Below are 17,639 nucleotides of genomic sequence, written 5' to 3' on the forward strand. Positions count from 1 at the left end.
TGTACAAAACCCTGTCTTTGTCTAACCCCGATTCACTACGGCAAGCCTACAATAATGAATTTAATTTTAAGCTGTCTGGTCAGATTTGGTATGCAATCGCCTCCGGCTGGGGAAGCCATGACTGTTCAGTCAGTCATAATTCAGAACAGCAGTGGGAGGACAGAAGCTGTCTCCAGATAGATGTTTATTTGTTGTTTTGTTATAAACATTTTTATTGATTCCATAAACAAAATAAACACAACATAAAATACGGAATCAGTTATATAAATTAAACCCTTCCCCCTTTCCCTAAGGAGGGGCGTGCCTTCCACCCTGTCTGCCGGCAGGTCATCCCCGTCTACCTTGATGAAGGAGGGGACAAAGGGAGGGAGACAGAAATAAATAAAATAGGGGGGGGGGGGGGTGGCACTTCCTGTAAGAGTGTAGTACCCCCCTCTCCCACTCCAGGCGGTCGGCAGCGAACCCCTCCCCGCTCACGGTCGGCGGTTTCAGACCCCGGTGCGTTTCAGCATCTGGTAGGGGACTCCTCCGCCCCTGGCAGTGGCCCTGACCACTCCAGGCGGTCGGTTAGGAGCCCCTTCTCCCCTCGTGGTCGGCGGGCATTCCTCCGCTTCCAGGCGGAAGGAAGCTCTGTGGCAGGAGGACGCTGAGAGGTTGAATGCACCGGCTCGCTCTTCTTGCAGTCGAAGACGGAGCAACTTTCTGCTCTTAAGTTTATTCTGTGCACTGTCAAGTGCTTCATCATATTTGTCGTGTTGTCGGTCTTGGCAACAATTATCTTGTTGCAAATATTGCAAAGTGCACTGTTGGCATCGAGCCTGTGTGAAATGTAGCCACACTTTTGATCTTTTCCATTCTTTTCCATCTATGGGGTTTGGGACGTATACACACTACAGCCAGAGTAAACTAATGCTTTTCCTTGATGCCTAAACCACAATCACAGGCACTTTTAGATTTGGGCACATCTAGCATGCTCATGCTTATCACTGACGTTGACGAGATTAACCCCTTAGGTATCGGAATTTGGTACCGAACGACAAGACATTTTTTGATACTCGATTGTTTAGAGGCAATTCGGTCAGACTCGATACCCAGCTCTACTTCTAGATTATCTGCCCTTTTAGGGGGATGTATGCTACTCCCAAAAATAGTACAAAGCAGGTGGCACAGCTCTAAGTACCTGAAGAACTGAGATCTAGGGATCCTGAAATATTGGACCAAATTTTCAAATGATCTCAACCCACCACTCTCATATAGGTCACCGAACGTATTAGCACCCCTCACAATCCACTCTGACCAGCAGGAAGGGGACTCACCAATACACGACGTTGGGTTTATCCATATGCTCGAGGCAACATTTAATCTGGACACTTTTGTCCATAATGCATGCAGATGCAAGATAACGGGGTGCGACTTAACTCCAATTAGTTTAATAGAAAGGCTTTGTAATAGTAAAATAGAGGAAAGGACTTTCTGTTCCAAACCAGGGAAGGGCTCTCTCAGGCGGAAGCGATCAATGAGCTAAATGTCTGAGACCGAATGCATAATAATAAAACAAGGTCTTGGGTAGGCTTAGCCCACCTTAGTCAACCGGCCTATGACACTTATTGAAATGTAACATGGGAAGCTTTCCATTCCAAATGAAGGACATCTCTATGCTATCAAATTGCTTGAAATAAGAGAGGGGGACATCTATAGGGAGAGACTGTTGTAGATAGTTGAATTCTGTAATACAACTCATTTTAATAACATTAACCTTCCCAATCATCGATAAATGTAATGAAGCCCACCTGCTCACATTGCTCGAAATCCTTTTTATTAAAGGGTCAAAATTAACTCTGACTAAATCACATACATTTGCTGGATCTAGTGGGGTCGGAGACGAATAACAAAATATTATCTGCATAGAGTAAAAGCTTACGTGTCACACCTCCCGCCATCACCCCTGGAAAATCCTCCTCCTTTCTTATCGTAGCTGCTAATGTTTCCAGGGCAAGACAAAACAATAATGAGGAAAGAGGGTGACCCTGACGAGTTCCCCTATCCAGAGTAAAATAATAAAAAATGTATCTATTAGTTTGTACCGCTGCTACAGGTCTAAAGTAACTTAATCCATCCAATTAAAGTATTTCCAAACCCATATATTTCCAAAACTTAAAAAGATAGTCCCATTCTACCATATCAAATGCCTTTTCGGCATCAAGTGTGATGGCAGCGACCGGAGATTGATCATTCACCACTGACCACATGATATTGATGAGACACCTAATGTTATCAGAAGAACTACAGCCCCGAATAAACCCCACCTGATCTATATGAATAAGAGATGTCATAACTTTACTTAATCGGATAGCCAGAAGTTTTGACAAAAGTTTTATATCTAACTGGATCAGGGAAATTGGACGGTAACTCTTAACTCGCTTGGATCTTTGTCCTTTCAAAGAATCAGACTAATCCGGGCTTGTGTCATGGCTGGAGAAGCTTTCCATTCTTTAATGATTCCATATAAACGTCTAACAAAAGTGGAGCCAGTTCTGTAGCATAAGATCTAAAAAATTCAACAGCAAAGCCATCTGGACCCGGAGCCTTGCCTACAGGCAAGGCCTTAATTACTTCACCAAGCTCCACCAAGGTCATCTCAGAATCAAGAGAATTTGCTCATTTGTCAATTTCTAATTGGCTTGTCGAGTTCTAATGGTTCCACAAAGTTTCTAATATCTTCATCAGTAGAGAAAGATGTGGAACTATAAAGATCAAGATAGAATTCTTTAAAAGCATTATTAATATCAATGGCAGAGGTAAAAATTCACCACCAGCAGATTTCACTGAGGGAATGATAAAAAAAGACTTTCTCTAATTTATATATCTAGCCAAACGTTTTCCTGCTTTGTCCCCCTTCTCAAAGTATGACTGTCTTGCCCTGAATAACCAAAACTCCACCTCCACAACAAAATAGTATTATATCTGTATTTAAATTGGGTCAATTCTCTGAGGTCATCAGGCGATATACGGCGCTTCAGCCTCTGCACTTTTAATATGTCCTTCCAACTCCACAACTTATCGTGCTTTGGATTGATGAATGAGGCATACTGTATGATCTGACCCCTAAGAACAGCCTTAAGTGCCTCCCTAGCCACGCACACAGAGGATACAGAGGACCAGTTAGGCTGACCATTTCAGTCTTTAACATTTGTTGGAAATCAGGATTTTGCAAAAGGGATACACTAAAGTGCCAACTGATTTATTTTTCTCTGTACTCACTAGGGCATGATCTAAGACTAAGATATTTCCAATTGAGCAATCAACAACAGATGAAATGAGGGACTTAGATATAAAAAAAAAAAATCTATTCAAGAATAAATCTTATGGACTGATGAAAAAAATGTATAGCTGGGTTCAAAAGTCTCCAAATATCTGTAAGACCAAGATTTTTACACATCCTGTGAAGCGTCAGTGTTGTTTTAGTGGGCTTACACACTTTTGCTTCATTATGATCAAGGACTGAATCCATCAATAGATTAAAGTCTCCTCCCAATATTATATCATAAGAGGTGCCAGTGACTTGCAACATCCCTTCAAGATCTATAAAAAAGCCCTGATCATCAGCATTAGGTGTGTAAATATTAGCCAAAATTTAGCCTTTGTCCCTGAATTTCAACTAAAACAATAATAACTCTTCCAAATGTATAATGAATCTGTTTGTGAAATTGGAATTGTAGATGTTTATTTATCAAAATATTGACTCCCCTGCTTTTACTTGAGACAGCACTGAAGAAAATATGTTCACCACATATCTTCCCAAATTTTCCAGCTTCCTGTGGGGAAAGATGCATTTCTTAAAGAAACACTATATCATATTTCTTATGTTTAAGAAAATAAATAACCTTCTTTCTTTTTATGGGGTGCCACAACCCATTCACATTCCACGTGGCGAGAGATAACGCACTCATATTCAAATTTGACATTTTGATAGAATAGAAAAAATAGATTGTCAAAAATAAAAATGATAAAGACCACATTTCAGCATTAGTGCAACAATCAAACCCCAAACTTCCCCCTGAACAAATAGAAAAAAGATAAGCATGTGCATTAAACCCACGCATGACTGCGCCAACCGGCGTCAATCCCTCTAAACTCAAAAGGTCACTCTCAGAACTGGGAGCCAAGGCTCTGTGAGCTTGCTCGATTTCCAGTTTATGGCCTGTTATGTAGAGCAGAATCGGGAAGAGCTCATCTAAGAATTTCACCATATCTCTGCCCTCCTCATGCTCAGGAATTCCAACAATTCGGATGTTCCAAATCAACTTTTGTCGTGGACAGATTAGCAGATAATTCCCTCTCCGATGACTCCAGATAATTGATGAACTCCATTTCTCAACATCAGCATCACAAACATGTTGGACAGTTGACGCTGAATTTCCCCGGCCGCGCCATCCAAATCGAGTCCCCGGTCTGCGGGCCTGTCAGGGCTTTCATCTTGAACACATAAGTGTCTTTTAATATATCCATTAAGCTGTCGGCTGTGCATGAATGTCCTTCATTCTGATGATGGGCGTGATAAATGATCATCATGCTTGCGAATTTAGCATTTAAGGGATGCTCACACTGACCCGTGTCTGCACTGCAGAATGCTCCCTGTTGCAGAGAGACTGCTCCTTCTTACCAAATTTGTTAAGATCGGAAACATTGCAGCTATAGCGCCCCTTCGAATAAAATTGACTGTTTGACTGGACAATTTCTGTCTAAGACAGTCGCTGATCTTTCCCCACAAATGGTGGAAATAAAGGTATCCTTCAAAATGATTGGTCTCCTCCAAATGCTTCAACCCGTGGCCCCAGCTTTGACTGTAGCAATCACAACGGAGAATGAAAACAGTTCAAGAGAATTCATGATTCCCCCAACCTCTTATGTAACTTGGACTTAGATGCTCTTTCTACAAGTGCTTCCAACTCCCTTTTTCGTGATCATTTGGTTTTGGATGATGTTACTGTGCACCCTTCCCCTCAGAATGCTTCTGCTGATGGTTTCTAATGGGTGGATGGTTTTAGTGGAAATTCATCCTCTTCTGAGAATTGCCTGTCTAGGTCTCAATAAGCCACCATCCAACCTGCCCAGTCCAACATTTTCTTAAGGTAGTCTTCAGCGTCAAATTCTTTGCCATGCCACTTATGGGATTGGGTGCTCCAAAATGTCTATCAAAGACAGCCCGTATCCTAGGGTCAATGACTGAAGCTGACTCTATTGGGGTGGGGCACACACTGTTCATAGAACAGGCTGTGGCAGCTTTGGTAGTGTCACCGGAGACAGAGAAGTCGGGTCAGAATGCACTCTCTCATGAGTGGCTGTATTTCCTCCTCTGTTGTTGTGGGAGACTTTACACTGGACCTCCCTGTGCAATCACAGGGTGCTACTTGTATCACCCCGATGGCCAGCAAGGCCTTGGTTTCCCATACTCTTGAAACTATTAGCAGGCAGTCTGTTGCAGCTTCCCCTCAGGAAGGATCTTCTATCACAGATGGATTGAAGTGTTTGGCACCCAGACCCAGTGCGCCTACATCTCTGGGTTTGGTTTCTGGGTCCAATCCACTTCTTACATATTGCAAACCTGCTGTTTTTCACACTATTGCTAGTGCTGGAGCTCCATCCACATGTTAGCTCTATACATTGTGTTGGAACTGTGGGACTGTATAGGGATTGTGGGATTGAAACACACTGTGAGGTTCCAAGATTTTTGTGTTTTTGCAGCATCTTTTGAATGAAGGCAAGGCAGCCTCCAGATTAAATGTATATGTTGCATCCATTTCTGTCTATCATGTACTAGTTGGTGGGTCTTCTCTTGGTTCCCATAGTTTTGTCTGCAGTTTTTTAAAGGGTGCATCACATTTAAGACCAGCTCGCAACCCCCATTTCCTGTGTCCTGTGTCCCATTTCAGACATCTTTAAAAAATGGCTTTTCTGTTGGCTGAGGTATCTCTTGTCATTCTACTAGGTCTGTTTCTACATCTTAAACTGCCTTCAGAAGTGTCTCCTTGGCAGTTATCTGTGCTGCTGCTACTTAGGCTTCTCCATGCACTTTTGCATAGTTCTACAATAAATGTTGCTGAACTGTTAAAGAACTGAAAGAACTGAACTTCAACAGTTCAGTTCTTTATTTTCAGGTGAGTGCCATTCCTCATGACTGTGTTGTATGAGTCATCCACTAGTGCTTAAGCACCGCCTCTGTAGGTCAGAAGTGAGAAAGACGTGGCGTGAGCCTCAACGCTGAGCTTCTGGGGTTTGTCATCCCCAGAGCTTAGCCTGCATCCCCACATAACTTTGTTGGTATATTATCTCGACCCATTCGCAGAATTCACAGAACCACCATTACATACGTAACAAACATTTTCTGGTGAAGTTACTTTAATGTTTACTAATATTATGAGTATTTTATAACATTGCTGCAAATTTGGTAATCCCTAAGTGTGTGTGTCTATCTTTTTTTTTAAACTAGTTTAAACTTTCAGACAAGGCTTTAAGCCATCAAAGTTTAGTCTCTACAAACTTTACTATCTAGTTTAAGATTACTATTATTGCAAAAATCCACAATAAAAGGCTTAAATTAAAAGGAACTTTTTAACACTTCTTCCAATACCCATTAAACCTGGTGGAAGAATATGACTCATGTGTGGTTTGCACAAAGGCCACTTGTTTAATTGTGCAAATTAAAAAATCACTTCAACATTTTTGTGGGTGTGTTCATCTGCCAAACCCTGAAGCTGGCACATATGCCTTCATTTCAAAAGAAAACGTCTGATAAAATCTCAGACTTTTCTAAATTACCAGACAATAGCTTATCTAGTAATACTAACCACAATATTCATAGATAGATTCAGCATTGATTATTTACAGGTAAGGTACTAGTTATTATAGATCAAAAAGCAAAAGACTTTACTTTTGTTTACCAAACTTTAACATCAATAATTGTTTTTGTAAAACATTTACAAAACATATTTCGTAAATGACTAGGGCTTAATCTATTCCCATGTTATGCCTAGTTTTGTGTATTTGATTGCAACAGTGTGTTCATGAGAACCAGATTTTGTAAACTATGTCTGAAAAGTTGAGAGGACAAAAGCAGCTTTTTATGTCAGATCAAAAGAGAGATTAATATTGATTTACGATACACCTTTTATGAATAATGTTGCAAAGTTCCTAACTCATTTTAAGTCATGTATTGTCTTCTTAACATCCAAGCCATGGATCTTGACTTTGTGCCCTTGATACAAACTATATCTTGCAGCCATCTCCTCATGGTAGAGTCTCACTTACGACAGGGATTCTCATAGTATCTTTTACATTTCACGGATTCAATGGCACCGTCTGAAGACAGCATTCTGCAGAGAAAAAGATGGAGAGCATGCATGTATGCATGTACAACATCTGTAATTATGAAATATTATTAGAGTATTATTTGATTGTATAAATGGTTAAAAGTCATTTTAATGAGCAATAACATTAATAAATTGCTTTGGATTTTTTTTTGTCATAGTTGCTATTTAAAAAAATATATAAAGCATGGTTATTTGTGGAGACAAAACATGTTTTAAACAATCACCAAGCAGGCTTTTTTTTTTTTTACTGTTTTGCATTGGAAGGTAAATTGCAGTGTCACGTTTTGCAACTCAACTGCGCCCTCTGTTGTAACTTCTGTCATAACGCAATGAACTGACGAGTAACGTAGTAAACCAGAACTTTAACTTGTTTTTAAAGCATATAAACAGCTTGCTTTGATTTATTGTGGCTTTACGAACAGTATTTGTGTACTAAAGCAGCACAGGTAATAATTTAAAGAAGTCAAAGAATAGTAGCTACAGTTAGTTTTTTGTGCTGTTTGTGTGGACCATTGATTGACTTGTGCAGCATGTGCAGTATTTGATATCAACAACAAATAACTGAATTGGTCTGCAGTGCATTACAATTTGATATCTAAGCTTGATCAAATAAAAGAAAATGTCGTGAATGAACAAGATGAAAATAAATGACTAACAATATATGCAAGTGTACTTTGGATTTGTTAAGTGACCTTGAGTTTGTAGAAACGTCCTATGTTTATTTTTTTTATTAATATTTATTAGTATAAAATAGACTAGGAAAAATGGTACTAAAATGTCTGAATTTGTTTGATTGTTTGTTTTCAGAAAGATACAACACGACAGTTACAATGCTGTCACTCATGAATAAATAGATTTATAACAACTGCCGACAAAAATCGTTTCGCTAAAGGTGTCGTACTGAGAGCGTCGCATGCGGCTTCGACATTGCCGTTCTGGACCATGACAGTCCAAGCAGGCCTGGACAGGCAATCTGGCATACTGGGCATTTTCCCGGTGGGCCAACGCCTATCAGGGGCGGACTGGCCAGCGGGAGAACCGAGCGGGCCGGTGGGTCGGCTGCGAAACGTGCCGAATCGGCTTCGATAAGCAAAAATGGTGCCGCGATATGCAGAAAAGGACAGCGAATTTTTTTTACATTTTGTGTTGGCTACGCATGTGCATTGTGCAATCTCCCATAGGCGCTTTACAGGAAACAGACATTATTAGTTCACCTTTCAACTCTTTTGTTCAGAGTCGTTCGTTCTTTTGTCACGTGACAGTCGTAAACGTTATGTATTAATCACACAGGAAACAGAAATAATTTCTTCACCTCTCCAGTATGAGTCGTTCGTTCTGTTGTCTCGCGACAGACATATATGCTATGCACATACGGCTGTCACATGTCAAAAGAACAAACGAATCGACCAGAAGATTCCTGGTGAGCTACTCATTTGTTTCCCATAATTTGTCCTTGGCTGCATTATACATTTGTCCTTATTGGTACTATAATAAAAGTTTGCATAAGTAGACGTGTTTGGGGGAGGGGGATTTGGCTATTGAAAATTTTACATTTTAATTTAATTCTGCTCAATTGAACGAAATGAACTAAATTACTTGAAAAAAAGATTTGTTAATTTGCTGAACGAGACTCAAAGATTCAAGTAAGTAAAATGATCCAATCTTCCCATCACTACTGTGCTCAGGTAGAAATGACATCTTCCTGTACACGAGTGTGCAATGCTAGGTGTTGCCAAATTGTATTGACACTGACTACCACCCCTGGAGTCATGAGTTAGAATCCAGGGTGTGCTGAGTGACTCCAGTCAGGTCTCCTTAGCAACCAAATTGGCCCGGTTGATAGGGAGGGTAGAGTCACATGGGGTAACCTCCTTGTGGTCACAATTAGGGGTTCTCGCTGTCAATTGGGTGCTTGGTAAGTTGTGCGTGGATCACGGAGAATAGCATGAGCCTCCACATGCTGTGAGTCTCCGTGGTGTCATGCACAACGAGCCATGTGATAAGATGCGCGGATTGAGGGTCTCAGAAGCGGAGGCAACTGAGACATGTCCTCCGCCACCCAGATTGAGGTGAGTAATCGGGCCACCACGGGGACCTACTAAGTAGTGGGAATTGGGCATTCCAAATTGGGGAGAAAAGGGGATAAAAATGAAAAAAAGAAAAGAAAAAAACAACATCTGTTGAACAGTTAACTGACAGTTAATGTACACAAGCGCGTTAACGCTAGGTGGCGCCAAATAGATAAAAAAAGACATCTGTTGAACTGTTAATCGATAGATTCTGTAAGAGGAGCCAATGCTAAGTGGCCAAATATATATATTTTTTAAACGACCGTTGGACTGAACCATTTATTTCAACAGGCATTAGGTTCAACCTGACAACATTATTCCGTCAAATAAATGTTAATTTAAGTTTCTGAGGTTTAAGTTCGTTTAGTAAAATATCACAGTGCATTAGTAAAGCTAATATACGGCATATTCCTTCACTTTTAGTAAGAGACATTAGATTTAATGTCTTTTCAGTTCTCTAGTTATCATGAAAGTATCTGTTAAAGTTTAAATGAAAGACAACATGTAGTATTTTTTTTTTTTTTAAATGTCAGGGGCCAGTAAAGTTCCTCATTACATGTAGAAAAATCCCCCTTTTTGTATTGGTCTTTCTCTTTCATACATAAATTCCACTTCATCTCCTGGATAATGGGGTCAGTACTTGGTGAGGACTTGGAGCAGGTTTGTTTTCTCATTCAAATTCAAGTAGCTGTATTGACTTCGCCACTTCAAAGCCAGAGTTGCTGATGTGCTTTTAGGGAAAGCATTCAGAGAGAGCAAGAAAACAGCTTGAACTTTTGCCACTGTCTCCATTCTGACTGAAAATACAGTTTATCTCTCTCCCCCCTCTCGCTTTCTCTCTCTCTCTCTCTCTCGTTTCCTCTGTTCCATTTCCAGGGATATAATTTGCGATCCAGACTTGTTGAAATGTTCTTGGTTGGGGGTGAGATCAGGGGGAAAAGGGAGAGAAAGAGACGGGTGGGGAGTAACTCAGGAATCAGGTGATAATTACCTCTGAGCATTTGGAGAAGAGGATGTGGTTTTAGGTTTCACTGCCTCGTTCTTTCTCTCCTCCCTTGCTCCTTTTCGGCCACTCAAACACTCTGTTTGCTTTTCGTCTCTCTGCTGCAGCTTTCACGCCATTTGTATGAGGAATGTGGTGATGTGCACAAAAGGAACAAAACTAAATGAAGCTTCACCAACAATGAAATTATCAAAATTTGAGGTCATTTTTGTTTGCGTCATCTGTAACATATTAGGAATATATGTGTGTATAGGTGTGTCAGAAAAGCAATTTTGTCTTCCAGTAGCACAAAGCATTTTAAATTGATTTTGAAATGTTTATTTCAGTGGGTACCCAACACTCATTTGGCATCATATGCTTACTCAGCTGTAAAAACTTCCTTCAGCCCAACTTTTGTCGAAAAGGGCAGCTGATGAAATCAAACATTACCCTTACTACATAAGTCCCCACTTGCTGTTATGCTCTAGCTCAGCTCAATTCACATAGGAATGAGTACTGCATTCTCTATAGTTCAGCTCATTAGCACACATTTCTTTGTTGTGTTAATGAACATAAAGTCAAATGGCAGCAAGCAAGAAAACAAGGCAATAACTCATCCGAAATAGTATTGAACTACTGCTCCCAAAACTATAAGCATGCATTAAACATACAGTATATTACAGTCTCAAGTTCTAGTTGATTAAAATATAAATTGAAACAAAAAATGTGAATCTCAATGCAAAGTCCGAGTCTTGTTAGGACACAGAGTCTACAACGAGGCACTCAGAAAGAGAGAGAGAAGAGAGAGAATATATTTGAATCTGTGATATGATTGTCTGACTGTTGTGGTTTGAATACTAACAAGGCTCAACATGAAATGCCTTTGTTAGCATGTTTGTATGAGAGAAAGGGTTTCAAATAACATGGGGGTTTCCTCATAGTTATTACCTTTTTTGTAGAAATCCTCTTTGTTTGACAAAATCTCCAACGCATAATAGATTTGTTTGCATTTAAAGAATAGTTAAGTTAAGCACGAGCAACAGAATTTGTGTCATGATGCTGACTCACCACTCATTTAAAATAATAATAGAAACGGTTGCAGTACAGATCAAAATGTAAATCCTTTATTACTATAAATCTCCACTTTCACTTTCACATCTAAAAGTAAAATGTAGCGCCTGTTTAGTTTCACTCTCCACTGTGCAAGTGGGGATTTATAGTAAAAAATGACATATTGATCTGTTTCTCACCCACACCTATCATATCACTTCTAAAGACTTGGATTTAACCACTGAAGTCATATGGATTACTTTTATGCTGTTTTTATCTGCTTTTTGGACCTTCAGATTTCTGTCCACCATTCACTTGCATTGAAAGGACCAACAGAGCTGAGATATTGGGTCTATTCCAAAACCTAGTGAGCTTCTTCTAGAGGCGGCCTTTTAAGACATCATAGGTGCGCTCCGGACACGAAGGCTGTTTCAAAATGTAGATATCTTCATGGCAGCTCACTAAGTTTTGGAACATTCTTCTAAAAATCGTAATTTTTGTTCAGCAGAAGAAAGAATGTCATAATCGTCAGGGATGGAATGAGGGAATAATGAGAAAATGTTCTTTTTTGGGTGAACTATCCCTTTAATGGACACATTTTATTATGTGATCCAACCCATGAACTTGGCATCACCAGTGGTGCCACTCTCTACCCACTGAGATAGGAACACAAACAAATGAAAGTTTGTTGTGCTTGATGATAAACCCCAAAGTCCCAGCTGAGAACCCCTGGAGATGTCATCCAGATCTGGGTCAGTGATAGATCCTATGACTTTTGTGCTCTCGAGTTAAGCACTTGAGCAAGGAGTCTGATCTTGTAGTGAGCGTGCTTTAGATAAAAGCTACATAAATAACATGCATTTAGCAGTAATTGAAAGTAATGACCAGTATGACCCGATAACTCAACGCAAATGGTGAAGTTGAATCTCCATGTATCCGTAAAGCGGTCTTGTTCGGCTCAGTTGCGGCATTTGTACGTGAACCACATGGTGCGCGCAAACGGGCCACCCAATGAAACCGCACAGGCGTAAAAGCACAGGATTGGAGAAACCCGAGCGCACATTTACAGGCTCATCTGAGAGAGAAAGATTGCTGAAAGCAGGCTGAGGAGAGGAGACCCCGTTAAGACGATTATTTGAAAGAACAGATACAAAAAACTCCAGAAACTAACATTTAATCAAACTCGCGAGCAGCGACGTGAAAGATGGAGCAACAATTTGCCGACTTTTCAGGATCTTGGAAAATTAAAAGTTCAGAAAATTTCGAGGAGCTTTTGAAAGCACTGGGTACGTTTTTACGATTCTTGATTGTTGCATTTTTATGCATTTACAATGGACATAAAATAGAGCTAAAGGTTGCTTCAGAAACTTCAAAACTATATTAAAATTGCTTAATTTCGAATTTCGAATCGAATTTGCTTGTACGATGCGATTAAATAATCACATTTGCTATTCACGTTTATATATACACACGCGCACACACACATACACACGCGCACGCGCGCGCGCATACACAAACACAATGGACATAAAATGTAGCTAAACATTGCTTCAGAAACGTACAAAATATTTCATCTGAAAGTTTTGTTTCAGTTGTTAATTGCCTGGTAATAAAGTTTAATATTCGCATACATCACAGCATTTGCTTGCGTGAAAATCGTTTAAATGCGTTAAAACGCGAATTGCGTGCGCTATTCGCGTTAATTAACTGTGCGTTCAAACGATATGTTGTCCAAATTTGGAGTTTAATTAAGCTTATCTGCTTTGTAAACTTAATTAGGCCTTTTGATAAAGTGCTAAATCTACATAATAAATACAACAACCAAAGGTTAATTGCTTTTTCTTTTCTAATTTGAACTTCATTAATTACATGATCCATCAATTACAGTCAACGTGCACGGGTCACATACTCACTTTGACCATAAAAATGCACTAGGAAAACATTTCTGCCTCACTTCCCCATGGGATTGTGATTAGGCTCACAAACTCTGATATGGGGCCCCTCAGCCAGCCGTTTGGCTCTATAGACACACCGTTTCCTCAAGCGACCCCCAATTAGTTGACCCAGGAGGAGTGCACTTAGACCAAGTATGCTGTTGCCCTTAAATGAAATATACAAGACAATGAGTTCACTGACCTGACTAAATATTTACCAAGAGATTTCCAAGACTGACCTCAACATGAAGTCTGGAGTAGCCCACCTAATTTTGATTACATAAATATGTTAATGCTATTAAATAAGCATTCCAGTGCAAATTAGACACGCTCATTAAGGACAGGAAATTAGCAGTAGGAAAACTGGCTTTGATCCCTGATGTAATAAATGACCTCTTATCTAGCACGTTTGTGTGTTTGTCTGTGTTCTGTAGGCGTAAATGTCTTTTTGAGGAAGATTGCAGTTGCAGCAGCCTCCAAACCGGCTGTTGAGATTACACAGCAGGGAGAAAGCCTCTCAATTCAGACGTCCACTAGTGTGCGGACCACTCATGTGTCCTTTACGGTGGGCCAGTCCTTCAATGAGACTACGGTGGATGGACGCCCATGCACAGTAATTACACCTTTTTCATCTATCCATTTATCCAACCATCCATCCATCCATCTACCATGTCACATTTTCTGTAAATTGCTGCACACAAGCACACTGGAAAAGCTGAAATCTTATATACGAGATGGTCCAAAATAAATGTTTAATTGCTCATATCTTAAAAATGCTTACAGTAAAGGCATTTGCACGATTTTTGGCATACTTCTATGACTTTTTGTAAACAACAAAACCATCAACTTGCTACAAATAAATAAATAAATTGTTTCTCTTTCACCATGTGGCCTTGTTTTCTTTTGGGGTGGGGTTGGGGGCAAACGATTCAATTATTTATTTATTTGTAGCAAGTTGTTGTGCACAGTGACATCCTTTTATTATTTACAAAAAGTTATAGAAGTATGACAAAAATTGTGCCTTTATGCATTTTTATGATATGAGCATTGAAACACAGTGGGCGCTGTGTATAATATATGCATATATATATATATATATATATATATATAATATGTTACTGAAAATATTCAAATCATTCTAAATAATGTATTAAATAAATCAAACATTCAGTATACTGTATTAATGTTAATCTTTCCAAGTTCATGTATCCAAATACACACACACACATGTTGTGTTTCCATGTTTTATGGGGAATTTCCATAGACATAATGGTTTTTTATACTGTACAAACTTTATGTTCTATTCTCTAACCCTCACAGAAAACTTTCTGCATTTTTACATTTTCAGAAAACACCATTTAGTATGATTTATAAGCTGTTTTCCTCATGGGGACCGACAAAATGTCCCCACAAGGTCAAAAAGTTTGGGTTTTACTATCCTTATGGGTACATTTGGTCCCCACAAGTGATAAACACACACACACACACACTCACACACACACACAAACACAATGAATTATGTTCTCAGCAAGCAGCCTTCTTTATGAAACACTCAGAAATTCATATCCCCACTCTTAGCCCTTTTCTGACCCTTTCAATTTCCCCTCAGAGTTTTCCGAAATGGGAGACAGACAGTAAAATAACTTGCGAGCAGACACTGCAGAAGGGGGAGGTACCTGAGACATCATGGACACGTGAGCTGACCAATGATGGCCAAATGATTCTGGTAAGGGCAAGACTTACTTGGAAATGCCACAAATATTTTTAACTTTTAATCAAGAATGTGATCAATAACGTGTCCCCCTCAATGTCTAATAAAAACAACCAGTATTGGGTAAGTTACTCAAAACATTATCCACTACAAATTATTAATTACTTCTCTAAAATTGTAATAAGTTTATTTTATAGATTAATGAGGAATGTAATCACATTACTAATTACTTCATTTTAAGTGACTCTCTAAAACAATTTTCACAGAAAAGATTTTGTTTTTCAATTCAACGAATTGAACTCTATTTCCTCCTCGCATACGTTATGCACTCAGCACCACACATTTTTCTCTCATACGATGACTTGTTAATGACAATTTAGCTGTAATACAAATGCAAACAGATATGAACAAGCTTCATGTTTTAAAGATATTCACTTTTACCTAATTAATGTACTTCATTAAAACCAAGAAAGTAATGAACTTAATTAAGAGTCAGTTACTTCCATCAGACGCTAACGCTTGGAGTCTGCGTACAAGCACGTGATGCAAATTTCATAATGACCCAAATGCTCGAGCACAGAAAGCATGCAGCCTGATTTTTCTAACTGTGCATACTCTGAACACCCAGTATGTACATGCGTCGAGAAGGATAAAGCTGCAGCCAGTACTCCAAAAACCGTGAGTGGAAGTGACATGTCCTTTTGGAGTTGGAGCAACCCCCTTTTGGAGTAACCCCACACTCACTTGGAGGTCTCTGGCCTGCAGCTATACCTACTTGCATGTGCCTGGAATTATTTGCACTAAATAATACGTTTACAAGGGGATCACAGATGGACTGTCGCTATAGCGACCCCTACTGGGATTAGCCGAAATAAGACGTAGAATTAGTCTACAAGGTGGCAACACTCACAGTTGAGCCAAGAAGAATTAATCACTAAACAACAGGAGAAGAATGTGAAAACAACAACAGTAGATGTGCAAGGCAAGAGAGGTCAGGAGACACCTGCATTTGTATAATTTGAGTCTGAAGTAATATAAAGCATCTTCATGGGTCTAAACTCTTGAAGATTAAACGTCCATTTTTTCATAGCAATCGTAGTGCACATATCAACCACCTGTGTATGCGCACAGACAAATTATGTATTCTTTGAAAGACTATACGCAGACTCTAAGTGTTACACAGTGATACACAGATGCTAAGCGTTCGTGTCAAAACTGGGCTTTAGCTTATTACAAGTATTTAAAATGTAATGTATTACACTACTTATTTGGACTGTAAAGTAATTACAGTTTGTAATGATATACTTAAAATGTCCCTAGCTGATAATTTAGTATGCAGAGTATTAGACACATTTTATTTAAACACATTTTTTTACAGCAAGGTCAGCCTCCCATGAGGTTAGGATTATGCCCCAAGGGCACAAGTACAATTATCTCATGATCTCAATACATTTACAGTTTAGACTGAACATTCAGCCTCTCACCCTTAGCGGTTACATGAACTCCACTGTTGTTATGTTTGAATATCATAAAAGTTAAAGGATTTGTTTATTCAAATGTCTCATCCCTTTATTGCCTTAAATCATTAGCAGGCAAGGAGAAGGTGGCAGAAAGTAATTATAGTAATGAGTAGAAGACCTTCTTAACATAATTATATAAGTCACACCAATCCATTTATGCCACTTAGAGTAAACAGTCTCTCGAGGTCTGAGTTTTTTGTTGCTAGTTCCTTGTTTTTAATATTTTAGTTAGACCACTGGGGCGTAGTAGGGAATGAAAAAGAGAGTGCTATGCCAGTGCTTTCATTCATTGAACTGATCTGATCTGATTTGATTTGTGAATATAAAAACATGTTTATATGTAAACACACTTTCATTGGATATTAATTTGAACATCTCTGATGTTTTCTTTCCAGACCATGAGAGCTGGGGATGTCGTCTGCACCCGTGTGTATGAACGAGACTGAAGGATCTTTCCACCTCTGTTCTTTCCACATCTCAACAATATACACAGAGCTCATAACTGATAGTTTATCATTGTATAAAATAGTCATTTTTGAGAGTAGCTTTTGTAGTGTTTGACATGTGCTGGTCTGTGTATGACAGAGAAGGGGAGAGTTAAAGATGTTTTGAGGGTTAAATAGGTCTGTGTTTTTCTTACCTATGTGTCCATCAGAAAAACTGTATTTATTGTTATTGTTTGTGCATTTTACCCTTCAGTTTTATGTACGTGCCACAATGTGGCTTATCAATGAAATATGTTAATAAACCTATAAACTGTATGTAAACACAAAAGGTTGTCAGGATCTGTTTTTGCTGTAAAATTGTTAAATTACTTAATTACATAAGTCATTATAGAGTTATACATAAACACAAAATCCTGACTTGTGCTTGCTCTCTGGCCACTGTGCTTTTTCACTGTTATCATTTTGCTGGAAATATAAACCTCGGTTGAGCTTTTCCACGAACTTTTCCTTCCAAAAAATTGTATTTCCTTTCATCAAAGTTACCTTTGTATTTATTC

The 17,639-nt window shown here is 39.1% G+C and overlaps 1 protein-coding gene across 1 annotated transcript; it reads left to right on the plus strand.

Annotated features, from left to right (window-relative positions):
• The first annotated feature begins 12,494 nt into the window (after window positions 1-12,494).
• LOC127620167 (cellular retinoic acid-binding protein 2-like) lies at window positions 12,495-17,403 on the plus strand. Its single transcript, XM_052093285.1, has 4 exons — window positions 12,495-12,757; window positions 13,840-14,018; window positions 15,015-15,131; window positions 17,032-17,403. The coding sequence occupies exons 1-4, from the start codon at window positions 12,676-12,678 to the stop codon at window positions 17,080-17,082; spliced, it is 429 nt and encodes a 142-aa protein (XP_051949245.1). The 5' UTR covers window positions 12,495-12,675; the 3' UTR covers window positions 17,083-17,403.
• Window positions 17,404-17,639: the final 236 nt, after the last annotated feature.

Source organism: Xyrauchen texanus, chromosome 26 (genome assembly GCF_025860055.1).
Source record: "Xyrauchen texanus isolate HMW12.3.18 chromosome 26, RBS_HiC_50CHRs, whole genome shotgun sequence".
NCBI lineage: Eukaryota > Metazoa > Chordata > Actinopteri > Cypriniformes > Catostomidae > Xyrauchen > Xyrauchen texanus.